General features: G+C 45.9%; 3 protein-coding genes across 5 annotated transcripts in view; all 3 read right to left on the bottom strand.

Moving 5' to 3' along the window:
- The window catches only part of LOC131730367 (PH and SEC7 domain-containing protein 1-like), a 4,584-nt gene extending 3,834 nt beyond the window's left edge, over nucleotides 1-750 (bottom strand). The window contains exons 1-2 of the mRNA XM_059020414.1: nucleotides 724-750; nucleotides 1-146 (exon numbers count right to left, since the gene is read on the bottom strand). The exon at nucleotides 1-146 is cut by the window's left edge and continues 36 nt beyond it. Of these exons, the coding sequence (XP_058876397.1) occupies nucleotides 1-146; nucleotides 724-750 (173 nt within the window). The remainder of the gene's footprint in view (nucleotides 147-723) is intronic.
- LOC131730368 (uncharacterized) lies at nucleotides 12-11,246 on the bottom strand. Of its 3 annotated transcripts, none has more exons than XM_059020418.1 (5): nucleotides 10,936-11,246; nucleotides 3,132-4,598; nucleotides 2,024-2,099; nucleotides 1,088-1,266; nucleotides 12-146 (listed from the first exon to the last, which is right to left on the bottom strand). In XM_059020418.1, the coding sequence occupies exons 2-4, from the start codon at nucleotides 4,401-4,403 to the stop codon at nucleotides 1,115-1,117; spliced, it is 1,500 nt and encodes a 499-aa protein (XP_058876401.1). In that variant the 5' UTR covers nucleotides 4,404-4,598; nucleotides 10,936-11,246; the 3' UTR covers nucleotides 12-146; nucleotides 1,088-1,114. The 3 variants fall into 3 exon arrangements, with proteins under 3 accessions (XP_058876401.1, XP_058876400.1, XP_058876402.1); XM_059020417.1 differs by lacking the exon at nucleotides 10,936-11,246 and adding an exon at nucleotides 6,796-7,395; XM_059020419.1 differs by lacking the exon at nucleotides 10,936-11,246 and adding an exon at nucleotides 6,443-6,595.
- A 3,141-nt stretch (nucleotides 11,247-14,387) lies between these two features.
- LOC117969124 (uncharacterized) overlaps nucleotides 14,388-15,000 on the bottom strand; it is a 9,656-nt gene continuing 9,043 nt past the window's right edge. Inside the window, exon 8 of the mRNA XM_059020423.1 lies at nucleotides 14,388-14,789. Within this exon, the coding sequence (XP_058876406.1) occupies nucleotides 14,678-14,789 (112 nt within the window). The 3' untranslated portion in view covers nucleotides 14,388-14,677. The remainder of the gene's footprint in view (nucleotides 14,790-15,000) is intronic.

Here is a 15,000-nt window from a genome sequence, read left to right as displayed (position 1 = left end):
AATCCCTCCAGATTGAAAAGCCGGGCGGCCAGCCTGCGGGCTGCTTCGCTGTCCACTTTGTTCCGTTGGCGTGGGGGGGGGACTGGCCCGACGGCTCTCCCACAGCCTCTCCCAGTCCAGTCTGAGCTGGGGGGGGTCCGGAGTTGCTGTGAAGAGGGGGGGGGGGCTCAGTTAATTAATTACATGCACAATGTACTGGATTGAAGATCACTGTATGAGGAGTCGAATCTCTAGCCCTCCCTATATCACCTATTATTATTATTATTATTATTATTATGTATTTATTTGTCAGACGTCTTTATCCAAGGCGACTCACAGGTGTTCCAGGGCAGCACAGGGTTACAATGCAAGCTTCATATTTAAATACAGTGTAGTTTACAGTCAGTGCAAATAATAATAACACTACTAGAATACAATATGAACTAGGATGCAGCCAGTTAGGATCACAGCAAGTTATATCTACAGTGACATGTTAGCAGTGCAATAGTGTATGGATCGCGCCATTCAGTGCAATAATTGCATCATGTTAAGTTTGTTATCTATGCGTTGCTGTGCGAGTAAACCAGTCTGGAGCTGGGACTGGGCTGCTGGTTTCAATGGGATTAATGGGACGCGAACCCCATTGAGTTTGGAGACTCTGTGCTTTAGTTTTGGGACTGTCAGACGATCAATTCGATTAGGATCGAATCCTTGAGCAGGTATTTAACCGTCCCGCTGCAATGCAGGAATCAGAAGCCAGCCGCTTTCCATCTCCAACGCTGCCTTTGAAATATATATAAGATAGGAAATGGATTTTTAGGAGCTTCGGTTAGCGCGCCTTGAAAGGGGACCAGTGGTAATATTGTAATATTGCTCAGGCTAAAAATTATTATTAATGAGTCATTTAGCAGATGCTTTTATCCACAGCGACTTCCAGAGACTAGGGGGGTGAACTCTGCATCATCAACAACTGCTGCTGCTACTGCTGCAGAGTCACTTCCAATAGGAGCTCGTTTGTTTGACGTCTCATCGGAAGGACGGAGCACGTTTTTTTTCGTTCTTAATAAATTCAAATGTTAAAATGATATGATATGAAACCGTTTCCTACCTCTCTATATCAGTGCTGTCGAGTCCTTCAAAGTACATCGCAGGGGTGAGATCTCCTGGCTCCGCCCTCTCCTCCTCCCCCTCCCCCCTCCTCCTGCGAGGCATCGCCGTGGTTACCGCTCACTCCTTCCTCCGTGACCAGGGGCCCCTCGACCGGGCCACACAGGGGCCCCTCAGCAGCTGAGGGGTGAAAAAGATGAGATTCGTTCTGTCACTGAGTCGATTGAGTTCCTTTCAGCATTTCTAAAATTCAGCACACTTCAGATCCGAGGGACATGTGTGTGTGTGTGTGTGTGTGTGTGTGTGTGTGTCAGTGTGTGTCAGTGTGTGTGTGTGTGTCAGATCGGTCATCCGAATTGTCAGTTTCCTCCTTGTGATACCTGAGTCACTCTCAAATGTATTTTTAAGAAGAAACCATTTGAACAAACGCTAGTATATGAAAAGCACAGCAAAGTGTAATAAAGCACAGTGAAAGCTTGGTAAACCATAGGCAAGCATTGTAAAGCACAGAGAGGTCTGGTAAACCATAGGCAAGCATTGTAAAGCACAGAGAGGTCTGGTAAAGCAGAGGGAAGCATTGTAAAGCACAGAGAGGTCTGGTAAAGCATAGGGAAGCATTGTTAAGCACAGAGAGGTCTGGTAAAGCATAGGGAAGCATTGTAAAGCACAGAGAGGTGTGGTAAAGCATAGGGAAGCATTGTAAAGCAGAGAGAGGTCTGGTAAAGCATAGGGAAGCATTGTAAAGCACAGAGAGGTCTGGTAAAGCAAGTAAGTGACTCTGCAGCAGCAGCAGCAGCAGCAGTTGTTGATGATGCATAGTTCACCCCCTAGTCTCTGTAAGTCTCTAATTGGCTCATTGATATGAATCTTGCAGTGCTTCAGTGCCAGTGCTCATCAGCGGTCTGTGTGTGAAAGCAGTGAAATGGCACAGCATTACCTCCAGTGCTGTCTGCAGTGTGGATTTCTGCAGCTTCTGTGAGAGGAGTCTCCTCAGGGCTGGAAGAGGGACAATCCTGGAGATAAAAACAAGAAGGTTACAGAGATGCCCCAGAGGTAGAGAGACCCAGAGAGCAAGCACAGCACAGCGTGATACAGCACAGCGTGATAACAGCACAGCGAAGCACAGGGGAGCATTGCAAAACACAGAGAGGGGTGGGGAAGCATATTTTAATCATGGTAACTGCATTGTAAATTATCATGCAAATGAACCGCAGTAAATGTTTCTGAGGGCTCAAGCAGTCGCTGTGTTGAGGTATTTGTGGTGCGAGGGAGTCATGTGCTTCTGATCTCATGATAACGTTACAGAAACATTTCCTGTCCAGACTTCTTATTAAGAGGCTTCTTTATAAAACAGCTGCATTTCCTGTTTATATAAATACCAGTCAGTGTGTGTGTGTGTGTGTGTGTGTGTGTGAGTGTGTCTCAGTGTGTGTGTCAGTGTGCATGTGTCAGTGTTGTCTCAGTGTGTCTGTGTCTCAGTGTGCGTATGTCTCAGTGTGTTTCAGTGTGTGTGTGTCTCAGTGTGTGTGTGTCTCAGTGTGTGTATGTCTCAGTGTGTTTCAGTGTGTGTGTCTCAGTGTGTCTCAGTGTGTCTCAGTGTGTCTGTGTCTCAGTGTGTCAGTGTGTTTCAGTGTGTGTGTGTTTCAGTGTGTGTGTGTCTCTGTGTGTCTGTGTCTCTGTGTGTCTGTGTCTCAGTGTGTGTGTGTGTCAGTGTGTCTCAGTGTGTCTGTGTCTCAGTGTGTGTGTGTGTCAGTGTGTCTCAGTGTGTGTGTGTCTCAGTGTGTGTGTGTCTCAGTGTGTGTGTGTCAGTGTGTCTCAGTGTGTGTGTGTGTGTCTCAGTGTGTGTGTGTGTGTGTCTCAGTGTGTGTGTCTCAGTGTGTGTGTGTGTCTCAGTGTGTGTGTGTCTCTGTCTGGCTACACAGCTAAGTGTAATAGGCTAGCATTGTAAAGCACAGAGAGGGAAGCTGAACAGCATGCGGTGAACGTTTCTAAGGGGATTCATGCCTGACAGCGGCTTCCTGATTGTGAAACAGTGCAGTAATTACCTGGGCCTCTCGTTCCTGTTCCTGCACGCTGCTCCCCTCCTCTCTCTCTCCAACAGCCCCTCCCTGCACAGGACCGCCCTCTCCGCTGGGTCCTGGAGAGCCTGGGATAGGAGCCGGGTCACTGACCTCCTCACGGTCCAAACCACTGTCCCCTGTCACGCTGTCCCCTGTCTCACTGTCCCCTATCACACTGCCCCCTGTCTCACTGTCCTCTGTCTCTCTGTCCCCTGTCACGCTGTCCCTTATCACACTGCCCCCTGTCTCTCTGTCCCCTGTCATGATGTCCTCTGTCTCACTGTCCCCTGTTACACTGTCCCCTGTCTCTGTGTAACAGTCTGACTGATTAACAGGAAGCTGACAGAAAGCTGTGGAGGGAGAGGGAGAGGGAGGAGGAGAGGGGGAATGAGAAGGAAAGGAGGAGGGAGGAGAGGGAGAGTGGGATGCGGAGAGCGAGGGAGGAGGAGAGGGGGAAGGAGGAAAGAGGGAATGAGAAGGAGGAGAGGGGGAGGGAAAAGAGGGGGGAGGAGGAGAGGGAGAGTGGGATGTGGAGGGCGATGGAGGAGGAGATGGGGAAGGAGGAGAGGGGGAGGGAGGAGAGGGGGCAGGAGGAGAGAAGGAATGATAAGGAGAGGGGGAGGGAGGAGAGGGAGCAGGAGGAGAGGGGGAGTGGGATGCAGAGAGTGAGGGAGGAGGAGAGGGGGAGGGAGGAGAGGGGGTAGGAGGAGAGGGAGAGTAGGATGCGGAGGGCGAGGGAGGAGGAGAGGGGGAGTGAGAGCCCTCAGCCCCCCCCTCTCTCCCCTCTTCTCCCCGGCTCAGCGGGTTGTCAGTCCACGTCACGCTCAGCTTCTCGAGGCTGCCTCCCCCCACGGAGCTGCCCCGCTCCCCCGACGCAGCAGAGCGCTCCAGCAGCTCCTCGTCTGTGCCACTCGAACCCAAGTCCCAGGGAGGCAGGTCCGGCCCCTGCAGGGGTGACTCACCCCAGAATTCTGCAAGGTCCTGCCCCCATCCCTCCCCTCGCTCACTGTCCTCCACCGGACCCCTCTCCTCTCCGGGATCCTGCCCCAGATTCGGATCCCCGTACTGGGGCTCCCAGTCTCCTGCCGCTTCTTCTGTGTCCCTCCCTCCCTCCCTTCTTTCTCCCACTCCTTCACCCCAGTTCTCTCCCCTGTCCCAACCCCTCTCCTCCCCTCCTCCTCCTTCCAGACTCTGGGATCCCGAGTACTGGTTGCCCAGCGGCTCCCCCTGGTGGAGGGGTTCAGAGTCTCTCTCCATAAATAAAAATAAAAAAAAAAAAATCTGGAAATAAATAATCTGGTTTTGTTTGTTCCGGGTTTTGTGTTTTTGGGTTCTGTTTTGGTTCCGGTTTCCGACAGCAGGTTTCAGGTTCTGTTCGGTCCGAGGCCCGCGGGACTGCAGGTGTTAGCTGGTTGCCATGGTTACTACAGCGATGCCTCCATCAGCAGCAGGCTGGAGAGAGAGAGAGAGAGAGAGAGAGAGAGAGAGAGAGAGAGAGAGAGAGAGAGAGAGAGAGAGAGAGAGAAATGTTTAAATACAGTGTATATTATTTATTTGGCAGATGCCTTTATCCCAGGCGACTCACAGGTGTTACAGGGCAGCACAGGGTTACAATGCAAGCTTCATATTTAAACACAGTGTGGTTTACAGTCAGTGCACATAATAATAATACTACTAGAATACACTATGAACTAGGATGCAGCCAGTTAGGGTTACAAATTACCTTTGAGTTTACATATGTGTTTGTTTTATTATATAATAAAGGGAGCAAGAAAGAAAGAAGGAAAGAAAGAAGGAAAGAAAGAAAGACAGAAAGAAAGGAGACCGCATATAAAAGTTGATCTGGTCAGTTTCCTGGTCACTGGCGGTCTCCATTCCTGTTCAATACACTGCCTGTGCTTGACCAGAGACCACGAAGCTTATACCTCTATTACAAACCATTAATAATCAATAGAGATGTCAATAGACACCGTGAATCCACTAGCGGACGCGCAGTAATAATAATCAGATTCGTGACTCATTACATTATTTCTTTCTTTTTTTGTTGTTGCTAAGAGTGCTGAGGAGAACTTGGATTCTATCTCCCGGCTGTGGATCCAGTTCTGTAAAATGAGCCAGCGTTTTAACAGCTTTCAAAAAACACGAGTTCATTAAAAACACGACAGTAGCACGCTTTGAAAACACAGGCCCCCTGGACTCTGAAAAGCACACAGCTCCCAGGAATCCCCAGGGTGTCATCTTCAACAACATAACTGGGGAGTTGGTTCCAGACCCTCACAATTCTCTGTGTAAAAAAGTGCCTCCTATTTTCTGCTCTGAATGCCCCTTTATCTAATCTCCATTTGTGACCCCTGGTCCTTGTTTCTTTTTTCAGGTCGAAAAAGTCCCCTGGGTCAACATTGTCAATACCTTTTAGGAATTTGAATGCTTGAATCAGATCACCGTCTTCTTTGTTCAAGACTGATTCAATTCTTTTAGCCTGTCTGCATACGACATGCCTTTTAAACCCGGGATAATTCTGGTTGCTCTTCTTTGCACTCTTTCTAGAGCAGCAATATCCTTTTTGTAACGAGGTGACCAGAACTGAACACAATATTCTTGTCAAGGTCTTACTAATGCATTATAACGTTTTAACATTACTTCCCTTGATTTAAATTCAACACTTCTCACAATATATCCGAGCATCTTGTTGGCCTTTTTTATAGCTTCCCCACATTGTCTAGATGAAGACATTTCTGAGTCAACATAAACTCCTAGGTCTTTTTCATAGATTCCTTCTTCAATTTCAGTATCTCCCATATGATATTTATAATTTTTATTGCCTGCATGCAATACTTTACACTTTTCTCTATTAAATGTCATTTGCCATGTGTCTGCCCAGTTCTGAATGCTGTCTAGATCATTTTGAATGACCTTTGCTGCTGCAACAGTGTTTGCCACTCCTCCTATTTTTGTGTCGTCTGCAAATTTAACAAGTTTGCTTACTATACCAGAATCTAAATCATTAATGTAGATTAGGAATAGCAGAGGACCTAATACTGATCCCACTGGTTACCCTTTAAGAGCTGAAATTCTCAAAGCTATTTCCTCCAAATCGTCATTACCACTTTTTTTAAAAAAAACAATCTGACAGCAACACAAAAAAACAGCCACATATCATTTGCATTCTCTTAAAACGAATAATCAACAATTTCAGACGAATCACAGCCCCCCCCCCCCCCCCGAATTAAAAGTCTGAATTGAAATGGTAACTTTGTTGGGTGCGTCACTGCCGTCTGAAAAAAAAAAAAACAGACCGTGCTGATGACATCCGGACCGTTTGAGAATCCGGAACGAAATGCAAAAAGCAGATGAACGCCAGGGAGAGACGTCCGTCCGTCTCGTTGCTCTGATGAAGATCGAGTCGAGATCTGCAGCAAGGCTTTGATAATGCTCACCCTCCTCCCCTCCCCGTCTCTCCCAGGAGATTACTGAAGGGATCTCAGGGCTGCCCCCCCCCCCTCCCTCCTCTCTTCTTCAGCTCAGCTTCTAGTTTCCGGTGCAGCCCTGCCCCCCCCCCCCCACCCTACACCACCACCCCGCTCCGTCCCAAACGCCTCGCTTCAGAGAAACAGCTTCAACACTCAATACAGCGGCACAGCAAACTCACCCAGCTTCCCAGTCTAATCCCAGTGTGGCACCAACTCCTCTCTGTGTGTGTTTGTGTGTCTCTCTCTCTCTCTATCTCTCTCTCTCTCTCTCTCTCTGTCTCTCTCTCTATCTCTCTGTCTCTCTCTCTCGCTCTCTCTCTCGCTCTCTCTCTCGCTCTCTCTCTCTGTCTCTCCTCTCACTCTGTCTCTCTCTCTCTGTCTCTTTCCCTCTCTCTATCTCTCTCTCTATCTCTCTCTCTGTCTCTTTCCCTCTCTCTATCTCTCTCTCTATCTCTCTCTCTGTCTCTTTCTCTCTCTCTATCTCTCTCTCTGCTCTTCCCCTCACAGGCTGTCAAATGGACGCTCTTTGGTTTTTAAAATTTTTTTTTAAGGTCTCTCTATCTCGACTCGAGCGCAACTTCCTGCCCACAGAGTAGAGAGAGAGAGAGAGAGGCGGTGTAGAGAGAGAGAGAGAGAGAGAGAGAGAGAGAGAAAGAGAGAGAGAGACAGCAGCACCCAACACCATGAATCGCTTTTCTCTCAGTTTGCTAAATGGTTTTGCTTGCTGCTTGTTTGAGAGGATCGGTTGGTTTGCATCTAGAATATAGATGAGAGGCAGAAAGGAAAAAGGAGGAGAGAATTTCTCTCCCTCTCCCTCTCCCTGTCTCTCTCTCCCCCTTCCCCTCTCCCCCTCTCCCTCTCCCTCTCTCTCCACCTCTTCTCTCCCCGCTCTTCAGTTCATTTCCTGTGGTTGCAATCTGTACACCGGATGTTTGATCAAGAGTTGCAAATGCTGCCTGCAAATCCACAACAGGTAGGAGAGCTTCCCCACCAAACGACAAACGATTCATGACTGTGACAAGACTGATTCAACTAAGATTAGCACACAGAAGTCTTCAGAGAGATGCTGCTCAGTCGAAACGTGTGCTGTGCGATTGTGCTAACAGGAACATTTATTATTATTATTATTATTATTATTAATAATTAGTCATTTAGCAGACACTTTTACCCACAGCGACTTACAGAGACTAGGGGGGTGAACTCTGCATCATCAACAACTGCTGCTGCTGCTGCTGCAGAGTCTCTTCCAATAGGAGCTCATTTGTTTGACGTCTCATCCGAAGGAACACAAGGAGATTCAGTGGCTTGCTCAGGGTCACGCACAGTGAGTCAGTGGCTGGGATTTGAACCTCCTGGTATCCAGCCCTTTTCTTTAACCACTGGAGCACCAAGCCTGCTATGGTCTTACACTTTGGTACATGGATTCATATACAAGTCTGTGGGTCTGCGTCTGAGTAAAACTGAAAAACGTCCACGAAAAAAAAAGGCTTTATCCAAGTGTGGTAGCACCAGATACCATGTTTACAAAAGAATCACAGGGCTGCACGTCTGAGGCTGGTGTAACAAAGGGTGTTCACCCAACCAGCCAGCCAGCCAGCCAGCCAGAGAACCAGTCAGCCAGCCAGCCAGCCAGTCAGCCAGAGAACCAGCCAGCCAGCCAGCCAGTCAGTCAGCCAGAGAACCAGTCAGCCAGCGAGCCAGCCAGCGAACCAGCCAGCCATCCAGCGAGCGAGTCAGCCAGCCAGTCAGCCAGCCAGTCAGCCAGCCAGCCAGGTTCATGGATTGTTTTGTCGGCTTCGATCTCATTTCAAGTCTCGCTATCGAGTCTCGCCACACCTGCATGCGGACAGCCTGACCCTGTCACCTTGGCAACGGCCGCGGCGCAGGCAGGAAACAGGAAGCGCGCGTTCTCAGACAGGAAGCGGGGACAGAAGCACACGCCGGGTTTGACGTGAGTCGACTGTGTATCACCCAGACTGCGGTGTGTGAGGGGGTTTAACAAGAGAACATCAGCAAGCAGTGACATCATCATCATCATCATCATCATCATTACCATTATTATTATTATTGTTTGAACAACCAGGCCCCTGGTAAATCTGTTTTGATCTACGTCACTCTTACACACTTTGCATGGCAGTTTTGCAGTCTTTGCTTTTCCCATGGTTACATGATGACAACAGGTCACTGCCCACTCACTTTTTAAACAGGGGGGGGGGGGGGGGCAGGGGGCGAGTTTACGCGTGGCAGTGAATGTTGCAGCATTCGTCATCTTGTAACACTACAGAACTGTTGAAACATCTGTTACCATTTCATAAGAACATAAGAAAGTTTACAAACGAGAGGAGGCCCCATTCGGCCCATCTTGCTTGTTTGGTTGTTAGTGATCCCAGAATCTCATCAAGCAGCTTCTTGAAGGATCCCAGGGTGTCAGCTTCAACAACATTACTGGGGAGCTGATTTCAGACTCTCAAAATTCTCTGTGTAAAAAAGTGCCTCCTATTTTCTGTTCTGAATGCCCCTTTATCTAATCTCCATTTGTGACCCCTGGTGATGTGATTTCATGTGATTTGTGTCTGAAGAAGCAAATAACTGTAGAACTTAAAAAAAATAGCTCCATAGGCTATAATGCTAAACAAATACTTTGTAGACAGCTGTTTAATATTCTTTATCAATATATTCTGTATCAATGTAAATGCTGTACATGGTCATTTTCTTTTGTTGTTTGTTTTACAATAGATAGCTTTTGCTGTAAATGAAATGATGCCTGTGGGACCGGCATTCAGACCGCAAGCTCATCATCATTATTAGTAATAATAATAATAATAATAATAATAATAATAATAATAATAATAATACAATTCAAAGCACTTTATATACAGAAAACAAAATACAAAAATACAATAATAAACAGTAAGAAAAGAGTACAGTTATTAAAAACAGAAGTAACAATAAAACATAAAAATGTTATGGAAAAGCTATATTATTATTATTATTATTATTATTAATCATTTATTTAGCAGACGCCTTTATCCAAGGCGACTTACAGAGACTAGGGTGTGTGAACTATGCATCAGCTGCAGAGTCACTTACAACTACGTCTCACCCGAAAGACGGAGCACAAGGAGGTTCAGTGACTTGCTCAGGGTCACACAATGAGTCAGTGGCTGAGGTGGGATTTGAACCGGGGACCTCCTGGTTACAAGCCCTGTTCTTTAACCACTGGACCACACAGCCTCCTGTGTATGTTAAAGGGTATGTTTTTAATCGAGATTTGAGGATTGCAATTGAAGGTGAATGATAAAAGGGGGTAAGAAGTTTCAGAGTGGGGGGGGGCATTAAAACAGAAAGCAGCCTCTCCCATTCACCATTCACCCTCGGAATACATAAAAGGCCAGCATTTGCAGATCTCAGAGTGCGTTCAGGCTGATAAGGAATTAGCATATCATTTAGATATTGTGGAGATAGTCCATTCAGTGCTTTAAAAACTAGTAATAGAATTTTAAAATCAATTCTGTAATGCACAGGAAGCCAATGCAATGATGCCAACACAGGCGTAATGTGAGCCCTCTTTTTGTTCTAGTTAGCATTCTAGCAGCAGCATTTTGCACTAGCTGTAGACGTGATAGAGCATGACTTGTAAATCCAGAGAATAAAGCCTTACAGTAATCTAACCTAGAAAAAATAAAAGCAGGTACTAATTTCTTTGCATCATCCAAGGACAAGAAGTCTCGTAGCAGTGTAGTCGTAACCTGCTTCAATATCTGACGAAGCTGTTAAATTGGATTCATTTATCCACAGAAATACTTCATACCCCCCAAGGCCCTGGCCCACCCACTTTTAGAAAGGTTCCGTTCATGCATATTCATATTCATATATATATATATATATATATATATATATATATATATATATATATATATATATACTAGAGTTTTATTAATGTTTTTTTATGTTTTATGCAGTTTCGTTGTTGATGTTCTGAACTGTTATTTTCTGTTAAGCTCCTTGAGATGCTATGAAAACCGCTATACAAAAAAAAATTGATTTCATTTGATTTGTCTAATGAGATTTAGAAACACAGCTAATGTATTATGGTGATCCTAACTGGCTGCATCCTGGTTCATATTGTATTCTAGTAGTGTTATTATTATTTGCACTGACTGTAAACTACACTGTGTTTAAATATGACGCTTGCATTGTAACCCTGTGCTGCTCTGGAACACCTGTGAGTCGCCTGGGATAAAGACATCTGACAAATAAATAATAATAATAATAATAATAATAATAATAATAATAATAATAATAATAATAATAATTACCGTCACGGAATGCAGAACACAGTATGACATCACACCGGCGCAGGTGCTGCTTCTGTACAGTAAGCAGGTTGACAAAGTGCCTCACAATAGTATCTAGCGCTGGTCTGCTGAATCCGGGTTCCGTCAGTCCTGCACTCCGGCAGTCTCACCTACCAGACCGCTGTGGCGACCTCAGCGATGCAAACTTCAGCGAAGATAAAGTCAAACAAACATGGCTATCGCTCTCGTTCCCCGGGTTGTTGCAAGGTCCTCTTTTTGAGACAACAGTCCCCTTCTGTGACCAGGAAGCAGGGAGAGGAGTGGCCAGCCAATCAGCGCTGAGCTCCGGCCCCCGGGATGCAAAAACAGGTGTGATAGAGGGAGGGAGACGGAGGAGAGAAACGCGACACTGCCAACATCACCCGACAGGAAAGCAGAGAAGAGAATGAACCAGCCCCTTCTCAAAGTGTAGTAAAACACAGAGAAGAGACTGAACCAGCCCCTTCTCAAAGTGTAGTAAAGCACAGAGAAGAGACTGAACCAGCCCCTTCTCAAAGTGTAGTAAAACACAGAGAAGAGACTGAACCAGCCCCTTCTCAAAGTGTAGTAAAGCACAGAGAAGAGACTGAACCAGCCCCTTCTCAAAGTGTAGTAAAACACAGAGAAGAGACTGAACCAGCCCCTTCTCAAAGTGTAGTAAAGCACAGAGAAGAGACTGAACCAGCCCCTTCTCAAAGTGTAGTAAAACACAGAGAAGAGACTGAACCAGCCCCTTCTCAAAGTGTAGTAAAGCACAGAGAAGAGACTGAACCAGCCCCTTCTCAAAGTGTAGTAAAGCACAGAGAAGAGACTGAACCAGCCCCTTCTCAAAGTGTAGTAAAGCACAGAGAAGAGACTGAACCAGCCCCTTCTCAAAGTGTAGTAAAACACAGAGAAGAGACTGAACCAGCCCCTTCTCAAAGTGTAGTAAAGCACAGAGAAGAGACTGAACCAGCCCCTTCTCAAAGTGTAGTAAAACACAGAGAAGAGACTGAACCAGCCCCTTCTCAAAGTGTAGTAAAGCACAGAGAAGAGAATGAACCAGCCCCTTCTCAAAGTGTAGTAAAGCACAGAGAAGAGACTGAACCAGCCCCTTCTCAAAGTGTAGTAAAACACAGAGAAGAGACTGAACCAGCCCCTTCTCAAAGTGTAGTAAAACACAGAGAAGAGACTGAACCAGCCCCTTCTCAAAGTGTAGTAAAGCACAGAGAAGAGACTGAACCAGCCCCTTCTCAAAGTGTAGTAAAGCACAGAGAAGAGACTGAACCAGCCCCTTCTCAAAGTGTAGTAAAGCACAGAGAAGAGACTGAACCAGCCCCTTCTCAAAGTGTAGTAAAGCACAGAGAAGAGACTGAACCAGCCCCTTCTCAAAGTGTAGTAAAGCACAGAGAAGAGAATGAACCAGCCCCTTCTCAAAGTGTAGTAAAGCACAGAGAAGAGACTGAACCAGCCCCTTCTCAAAGTGTAGTAAAACACAGAGAAGAGACTGAACCAGCCCCTTCTCAAAGTGTAGTAAAACACAGAGAAGAGAATGAACCAGCCCCTTCTCAAAGTGTAGTAAAACACAGAGAAGAGAATGAACCAGCCCCTTCTCAAAGTATAGTAAACCACAGAGAAGAGACTGAACCAGCCCCTTCTCAAAGTGTAGTAAAACACAGAGAAGAGACTGAACCAGCCCCTTCTCAAAGTGTAGTAAAGCACAGAGAAGAGACTGAACCAGCCCCTTCTCAAAGTGTAGTAAAGCACAGAGAAGAGACTGAACCAGCCCATTCTCAAAGTGATCCAGCCCTCTGAAATGTCTTTATAATATATAGCACTAGACCCTGATAGTGATGCGATCCAGCCCTCTGAAATGTCTTTATAATATACAGCACTAGACCCTGATATTGATGCGATCCAGCCCTCTGAAATGTCTTTATAATATACAGCGCTAGACCCTGATATTGATGCGATCCAGCCCTCTGAAATGTCTTTATAATATACAGCGCCAGACCCTGATAGTGATGCGATCCAGCCCTCTGAAATGTCTTTATAATATACAGCACTAGACCCTGATATTGATGCGATCCAGCCCTCTGAAATGTCTTTATAATGTATAGCACTAGACCCTGATATTGATGCGATCCAGCCCTCTGAAATGTCTTTATAATATACAGCACTAGACCCTGATAGTGATGCGATCCAGCCCTCTGAAATGTCTTTATAATATACAGCACTAGACCCTGATATTGATGCGATCCAGCCCTCTGAAATGTCTTTATAATATACAGCACTAGACCCTGATATTGATGCGATCCAGCCCTCTGAAATGTCTTTATAATATACAGCACTAGACCCTGATATCGGTGTGGTTTACCATACCTCTGTGCTTTACAATGTTATTGTCCCGAGGTCTCTACGGGTCTCGGATTTGACATCATGGATTTTAATTAATAAGGAACCTGATTTTTTAAATGATTCTTTGGGCTCCCTCAATTTGTTCTACAAGACACAGAATAAAGCAGAGATGATTTACTATTGACTACTTGACTGTGCTTTACAATGCTCCCCTATACTTTAACAGACCTCTCTGTGCTTTACAATGCTTCCCTAAGCTTTACGAGACCTCTCTGTGCTTTACAATGCTTCCCTATGCTTTACCAGACCTCTCTGTGCTTTACAATGCTTCCCTATGCTTTACCAGACCTCTCTGTGCTTTACAATGCTTCCCTATGCTTTACCATACCTCTCTGTGCTTTACAATGCTTCCCTATGCTTTACCAGACCTCTCTGTGCTTTACAATGCTTCCCTATGCTTTACCAGACCTCTCTGTGCTTTACAATGCTTCCCTATGCTTTACCAGACCTCTCTGTGCTTTACAATGCTTCCCTATGCTTTACCAGACCTCTCTGTGCTTTACAATGCTTCCCTATGCTTTACCAGACCTCTTTGTGCTTTACAATGCTTCCCTATGCATTACCACACCTCTCTGTGCTTTACAATGCTTCCCTATGCTTTACCAGACCTCTCTGTGCTTTACAATGCTTCCCTATGCTTTACCAGACCTCTCTGTGCTTTACAATGCTTCCCTATGCTTTACCAGACCTCTCTGTGCTTTACAATGCTTCCCTTTCAATGTTTTTTCCTGTTTTTCTCAAATTCCATTTTTTTTCGAATTTTTTTTTGTATTTTCATTGTTAAAGCGGAAAGGGTTTTATATTTTTTTGCAGTTTTCCCACGCTTACTTCTGTATTTGGTTTCTCGAGTGGGGACCCCTTTTCCTTTTCACGCAGAGGGCGGTTCACGCTGCGTGTGGCATTTCTGTACTTCAAAAGAAAGACCTCGCTGGTAAATCTGTGAAAACGAGTCTGTCTCCCCCTGGTGGACACTGAGAAGGTTGACACTAACAGTCAGGTGACTTCAATTATTATTATTATTATTTATGTATTTATTTGTCAGACGCCTTTATCCAAGGCGACTCACAGGTGTTCCAGGGCAGAACAGGGTTACAATGCAAGCTTCATATTTAAACACAGTGTAGTTTACAGTCAGTGCAAATAATAATAATACTACTAGAATACAATATGAACTAGGATGCAGCCAGTTAGGATCACAGCAAGTTATATCTGCAGTGACATGTTAACAGTGCGATAGTGCAAGGATAGTGCATCAGCTGAGGATCCAGTGACGTGGTGCTGAGGTCAGGAGAGTCCAGTGCAGAGCAGGAGGGGCGGATCCGTTGATCTAGAAGCACAATCTAAACAGTGGAGTCTTCCGGCGGAGGTGGCGGAACGGAAGGCGTTGAGAGACGAGGGATTCCTGCCGTTGTCTGGCACTCTGTTTATTCACAGGGTTCCTAGGGAAGAGAAGGAGTGGCAGGGGTGACTCAGATGTTCAATCCAGCACACAGAGGACACTGAATGATCGTCCGTGCTGCAGTGTATGGTTTTAAACCGTGAGCCAGGAGCTGCTCTTTGATTGAAGTCCCCAGCCACAGACACGCAGTATGCGATAACAGCTTACATCAGTACAATTGTCTTTATAGAGGGAAGGGCCAGCGCCAGCTA

Source organism: Acipenser ruthenus, unplaced genomic scaffold, assembly GCF_902713425.1.
Source record: "Acipenser ruthenus unplaced genomic scaffold, fAciRut3.2 maternal haplotype, whole genome shotgun sequence".
NCBI classification, from domain to species: domain Eukaryota; kingdom Metazoa; phylum Chordata; class Actinopteri; order Acipenseriformes; family Acipenseridae; genus Acipenser; species Acipenser ruthenus.
Note: the sequence above shows the minus strand (reverse complement) of the source record. Positions and strands in the feature narration are given on the sequence as shown.

Excerpts from the sequence above, each read along its gene's own strand:
- LOC131730368 (XM_059020418.1), bottom strand. The coding sequence starts at position 4,403 with ATGGAGAGAGACTCTGAACCCCTCCACCAGGGGGAGCCGCTGGGCAAC. Across the intron at positions 2,100-3,131 it reads AACAGGAACGAGAGGCCCAG|GATTGTCCCTCTTCCAGCCC; the intron begins GTAATTACTGCA and ends TTTTATCTCCAG. Across the intron at positions 1,267-2,023 it reads CACTGCAGACAGCACTGGAG|CTGCTGAGGGGCCCCTGTGT; the intron begins GTAATGCTGTGC and ends TTCACCCCTCAG.